The sequence below is a fragment of the Lonchura striata genome, chromosome Z (assembly GCF_050655825.1).
Source record: "Lonchura striata isolate lonStrDom1 chromosome Z, ASM5065582v1, whole genome shotgun sequence".
Taxonomy (NCBI): domain Eukaryota; kingdom Metazoa; phylum Chordata; class Aves; order Passeriformes; family Estrildidae; genus Lonchura; species Lonchura striata.
This window is the reverse complement of record NC_140740.1, coordinates 70,429,062-70,435,665: the sequence shown is the minus strand read 5'-3', so window position 1 is coordinate 70,435,665 and position 6,604 is coordinate 70,429,062. Positions and strand designations below refer to the sequence as shown.

Below are 6,604 nucleotides of genomic sequence, written 5' to 3'. Positions count from 1 at the left end.
TAGTTAGGAATAGAAAATGTAAAAAAATAAAAATAAAAATAAACCCAAAACATGTTCCAAATAGCTCTTTCCTGATAAAGCAACATAGTTCAATACAAACAAAAGCTGTTGAACATAATGCATCAAGAATGTAACACCCATATGCCTATGCAGAACAATAAGCATATTCTTAACTTAAGCATTTACATTTTCAAGTACAATATCTTTATTAACCATTCAGTGTCTGAAGCAACAAAATGCAGACCCTTAGTGAGTTCAGAAACGACACCAGACTAGTGCTGACTAGTGCAGCTGAAGGGATTGAGGGAAGGGACACCATCCAGAGGCACCTTGATAGACTTGAGAAGTGATTCCATGGGAAACTCATGAAGTTCAACAACGCCAAGTGCACCTGTTCTTGCATCTAGGTTAGAGCAATCCAGGATCAGTACATCCTGGAGGGTGAATGGTTTTGAGAGCAGCCCTGTGGATGAGGACTTGGGGACCCTGGTAGATAAAAAGTGAGATGTGAGCTGGCAATGTGTACTGGCAGCCCAGAAAACCAATTTCATCATATATGAAGAAGCATTGCCAGGAGGTCAAGGGGTGTGATTCTCCTCCTTTGCTGTGTTTTTGTGAGACTGCTCTTGGAGTCTGTGTCCACCTCTGGGGGCCCTGGCATAGGAAAGACAGAACATTTGGTGTGAGTCCAGAGAAGGGCACAAAAACAATCAGAGGGCTGGAGTGCCTCTTCCATGAGGAAGGACTTGAGACACTTGGGGTTTTTCATCTCAAAGAGAAGGAGTTATCAGGGCAACATTATTGTGGCCCAAACCATACTTTTATTCTAAAAAATCAAATATTTAAAATTTTTTTTGTTTGAATCTATTCTGCATTTTCAGAATAAGAAATGCAGAATTCCAAGTGGTAGCTATTTGGAATAACTTCCAATAAAAGCAATCTTTTTTACTGTGACCTAAGATTTTGTCTTAAAGCAGGGATTATACGAATTAAAATTATGATGCAGTCACAAAGAAGCAAAGATATTCTTCAACTGGCTTTTGGAATATGCTGTCTAATCTCACATTTTTTAACTTTTTTTCATTATCAGTTATATCTGTGGTTATTTATTACATTATTAGTCTTCTTTGATTACATTTACCAGAGAAGACTGTTTTTAATGGCAGATTAAATTATTTTTTTCTGAAAGAAGGTGGTTTTGGAAGATCTCCCACTCCTAGGTACAAACCATGTCTGTTAGATTCTCATCTCAGCACTTTATTACAGTGTCTGTGTATGAGGAAAACTCAGCTGCAAGGTGCTATTTCTATCCTTCTCTTCATCAGTGCTAGTTTGTGACCAAACTAGTTATTTTGTCTTCTAAAATTAAATTGGGAATAAAATGAATTGTACAGATCTCATTAAAGTAATTATTTTGGCTTTTTAGGTTTAATTAGCATGTTACAGGTAAGCACATGCCACCTGAAATTCATTGAAAAGTGGTAATCCTCTAGCTGGACTCCCAATTTATATTTTGTTTTTTCCTGTAATACTGTTAGTTACTTTTCCTTTAGGGCTAAATCAAAGAGAAACATAGCTTTTTGTAAACCACCTAAGCTATTTGCTTGTCTTCAAGTTCTAATGATTTTTCCGTGTCAGAACAGTACTATCACTGAATATGAATATTACAAATAAAACCAAACACATTTAGTGAAGAAGTATTTCTTACATTTATTTCAGGCAGATGCTCTGAACAGAACCAGGACAAACTATGGCTTGTCTTACAATGACAAATATGGAAAGTACAGCAACTTCTACTGTCCGCCAGAATGGTGACATCCGTGGAAATAGCAGTGCACCCAAGCAGACGGAACCTTTGCTTCAAGTGTACCTTTATCATTCTCCTGGGAAGACAGAAGGAGATTACCTTCAATTTTCAGCTGGAGAGCATGTTGCAGAAGAGATTTGTGCTGTTGCCTGTAAAGCCTGTGGTGAGTAATTACCTAACAGTTTATCTAATGAAGCAGTGAAATCCAACTTCATACAAGAAAGTTTCCAACAACCCAAAGCTCATCAAAATCATGGCATTTAGTCTGAAATGCTAATTTCTCTGTTCTTTCAGATGTAATTAGCACCAGACTGTAAAACTGTTCTGTTAGAATGGTTGTGAAGCTGAACTCGGTGACTGCCATATGTTTTCAAATAATTTAAGGGTATACCATCCTGTAACTGAAAGTCTTCTTTCATTGAGCTAAGATACAGTTCAAGTAGCTAAATCGTAGCAGGAGCTGTAATAGCTTGAATTACTTCCTCATGCAGCCCTGCAAAACAGATTGGTCCTGGAAGTTGTGCCTGTGTTGTATATTATATATGCTTAATCACTTTGCAGAAGGAAACTGTTCTGTTAGATATAAAATGAATTCTTGTGTGTGTGGCTGATGCTCTTCATAATGATTTAGGAAATCGTGTGTAAATAAAATGGTGGTATATTATAGAAAAAATAATACATTGATATCTAAGAGTGCCTTTGAATTCCTGCATTTACCCAGAGTCTAACAGACACCGGGGCTGAAATCTGTAGTAAAATAATTCAAGCAAGCATTTTGTGCATGCATCTTTCTTTGCAAAAGTACATTGGATTTTTTAATAAAACAAATTCATTCCTATAATCTCTGGGTATGAAAGTGACCATCTTTTTGTTCTTTTTTCTCTTTCATAGCAACCATTAGTGCTTAAATCATGAGGCATGAGGCATTGGTTTTTTTTTTTTCGTTTTTTTTGGTTGGTTTTTTTTTTTTTTTTTTTCTGGGAGGATTTTTTGATTGTACAGCAGAGCACATATGACTCCATACAGTCAAATAATGTTTGTGTTTGCAAGACTCATCTTTCAGGAGTAAGCTATGAGTCAGAATTCTTGGTTAAGAAGGGAGTGATTTGAGTAGTAAGCAGGACAGAAATATAAGAAATTTCTTATTTGCTAATGAATTTTGTGGTCTGAACAACTGATAGATCTTTTGATAGCAGAACAGATTATATCCAAGTATGACTGCTGTTGGAGGCAAAGCAGGACTGGATCTAGGCAAGCATCAGCAGTCAGAGAAGGTCTTGTTATGTATCTTTTAAATAGTTCAAACAATTGAAAATTTTCCAATCCCTGCTAACTTGACATTAGATCTGTCATATCTGGTATGTATTGGCTATAAAAATATTAGTCTGTCTAAATATTTTTCTGCCAGTTTGATGCATGCATGCAAAAGCTCAGCTTTTTTTAACTTTATTTAAAAACCGTTTTCTGGTTTGGGAGAAATATAATAAATATAAATACTTTTGTGGGTTTGTATTTTTAGAAGGAAAACTATACATAAATTGACTGTCACATTTTCCAAGCAGAAATGCAAAACTAAATGTTTTGAAATTAAATTTAAATTGATGAGGTAGTCATGGTTCAGTTCTCACATGTTAGCTAGTTAATTGCCAAGTAGAATATTAGAAATGTCACACCAAATTGGAAAAAAAGGATTGTTCTCAGCCTGAGGGGGAAAATGGTGTTAGAGGAACTAACTGATGATGGAAATGAAGTATATTAGAGAAATTGTTCTAGATGTTGCAGAATATTTGTGTTAGGTGTATCTTCGTTTTAATTCTCACCCACCTGAATTGCAATTGTGTTGGAATTTCCATGGTACAACCCTTGAAAACTGCTGGTCTCTTGGAAAACCATAAAATGGCAGAGAGTTTTTAATTATAAGTAAAAAAAAACACTGTTTCAAAGCATTAATGTGACAAATGGTGGCAGAGTTTGCAGTCAATTAAATGTTTTCAAGAGGGAGAGTGGATTGCATAGTGTTATGATTTGTAGTATGTCTTTGCTTTTATGCTCCAGAAGAGATTCCATGCTGCTAACAAGGGAATTCTAGGCATATTTTTCCTAACATGCTGAATTTCCAGAACTGAATTGACTGAGGATTCACACAGCTCAGAGTTGTCATTGAGTATAACTGTTCACTGAGGGTTGGTTTTCTTGTTTGGTGGTTTTGTTTGGTTGTTTTTTTTTTTTTTTTCCTGTGTGTGTTTGCTTGGTTTTGTGAGGTCGTGTTGTTGTTTGGTTTTTCTTTGTTTGTCTTCCTTTAGATGATAGCCTTTCCTGAAAATCCACCCAGAACGTGCAGCCCCCCTGCACTCCCCCACTAACTGGGGAATGAATTAATCAGATCTCTGGGCAATTCTGTTTTTCCAGGAAAAGAAATAGAAGCTTTGATTGACTATTCAGAAACCATTTTGTTGACAGGACAGTGACATTGAATGTGATGTTAAGGGTTTTGTAAGCCTCCAGTTTGTTTGAATGATAATGCAAGATACTATTTTTATGTCAGAAAAGACAAGCAAATTATCATCTGGTATATGCAAGTCTACATAAGTTTTAAATAGTTTACTTCCAACTGGATGAGAACTAATGTATGTATTAGAATTTTATATAGAAAATTTGAGATTTTTATTATTATTCAATTAATTGCTTTCATCTTTTTATATCTAATTACTTAAATGCTTGAGTTGAGAGTTTCATACAACAATATTTCTATTGCAGACTTGCATAATTTTCACATTTCATAGTGTTGTCATGGCTTGTTGCGATTTACACTTCCTGTTTTTTATTTTTTCTTAGAAGAGGGACATTACCTTATGAAAGTATATTCTGTGGGAGAAAAGGTTCCTAATGCCAACAAGGGAGGAGATACAGAAAAACTGTAATTTCTTAGGGGCTTCAGGATAAATGACGTAGTGAGACTTGCCTGGAAGTGAAGCTCTAATATCATAATGAGGAAAAAAAGAACCTACTTTTTTTTAGGACTGAAACAGAAGTTTGAAGTCTAAACTTATGCTGTGTTGTAATCTTTCATGATGTTACTTGACTATAGCCAAGTATATATGCTATATATCATACAGTACGTATATACTATATATATGTGTATATATATATATATATATATATATATACACACACACACACACTCCTTTCTTCAGCGTTATGCAACAAATAAATAAATTTTAAAGAGATCTTGTCATTGCAATATTCCAGAAAATTTATTTGGTAGTCCTTGCTGGAGAAGCAAAGCAGTGAAAATTCTGATTAAGTATGTCTGAGTCACTGTCTTCTCCTAATTCCTCACTGATTGAGCTGATAGCATGGTTGCGCAGACATACAATGCAAAAATCCAGGGGAGGCTTTTCAGTACCTGTTATGAATGGCTTTTATGATTTTTACATTCACTTACATTTATATTTCTCCTGAGTTTTCGCTATTGTTGAGATATCTAGGCTTCAGCAGAAGACTTTTATTCCCCCCTCCAATTTTTCGATTTTCATTGTTTCTAGGGAATACATTTAAATACTGCAGTTATCTTCAGTTGAAAAGGCCCTGCAGTTAATATTGATGGTAAGAATTTAATGAAAAGAGAAGTTTCTGGCCTCTGCTTTTGTCAGTTTTTTGTGGACAATTTTCAAGACTCGATTTAATGAAGGGATTTGTTCTCTTTTATAATTGTTGAGCATTAAGTGTAGCAAAGCAAATTAATAGTTCTAAAGGGGAAGGGATAAAAACGTGAAACTTCTTTTCTTGAAAAATATGCATGATCTCTGTGTCCTTAAATAATGCCAGTGAATGGCGCAAGTTACCATTCAGAACTATAAATGCCAAATTATGAGGGAGGGAAGAGTGCACAGTTTACTTTTCATGAAAAAGAAGACAGTGGCCAGGGGAGGGCTTAATATAAGTACTTCTGATTTGTAGGGGGGAGTACCTTGGTCACATCTTGGTTGAAGTTTCAGAATGGCAATGATAGCGAAATACCTGTGGGGTTTTTTGAGATGTGGGGTGGCATGGTGATTGTGGTGTCTGTAATGTATTTGGTCAAATACAGCAGCTTAGCATTTGAATATGGTTTTGAAATGTTGTTCAGTAAGCGTACCTGGGATAGTTAGTAGTTTGGGTAATTGTATTAGGGAGACTAGGTAGGTCTCACTAGCTATATAGTAAATTTTCAGCATTGCCCTGAATGGTGTTTAGCATCTAGCAACAGTCTTGATTCTCATGTGATTAGTGATTCTCATGTACATTACACTGTAATTGATCTGAAATTGTTAGGCATACAGACACGACACAGCTATAAAACTGTTAAGGTACTAACTACTAAATTACTGCTTTATGGACAGCTGATATATAGTATAGTATAGTTCATCCCACTTTACAATCAAATGAGAACCATATATGTTTAGGTGTTTAGGTGTATGGATTTGAACTCCATTAAAAAATCCTCAAAACTTGGATGGATCAAATATGTCATATTTGCACCATAAATTTGTAGCATTTAGAATTGCAGCCAATCTTTAAGTTACTTATCCCTTCAGTTTTATTCCTGTGGGGGATTTCTTTCATTTTGGTTTCCCTTTCATTGCCTTATATAATGCTTTCCATTTATCTAGTTTCCTGTAAGTCTGTGACTCCTTTTCATAGTTAATCCTATCCTAATCATATGTTAAGACCTGCAGCTCTGGTGCGTTTTGTAAAGCTGTGGTTTAGGAAGGTGTCAGATGATTAGCCTACAGATTTCAGCAGTTTAATCTTCAC

At 35.4% G+C, this 6,604-nt stretch overlaps 1 protein-coding gene across 15 annotated transcripts in view; it reads left to right on the top strand.

Annotated features, from left to right (window-relative positions):
- JAK2 (Janus kinase 2) overlaps window positions 1–6,604 on the top strand; it is an 84,811-nt gene that overhangs the window by 41,224 nt on the left and 36,983 nt on the right. For all 15 annotated transcript variants that reach the window (XR_014951303.1, XR_014951302.1, XM_021531700.3 and 12 more), the window contains one exon: window positions 1,720–1,970. Coding sequence is in view for 13 of the 15 variants with exons in the window: in XM_021531700.3 (XP_021387375.1) it covers window positions 1,751–1,970 (220 nt within the window). In the remaining 2 variants the exon portion in view is untranslated. The remainder of the gene's footprint in view (window positions 1–1,719; window positions 1,971–6,604) is intronic.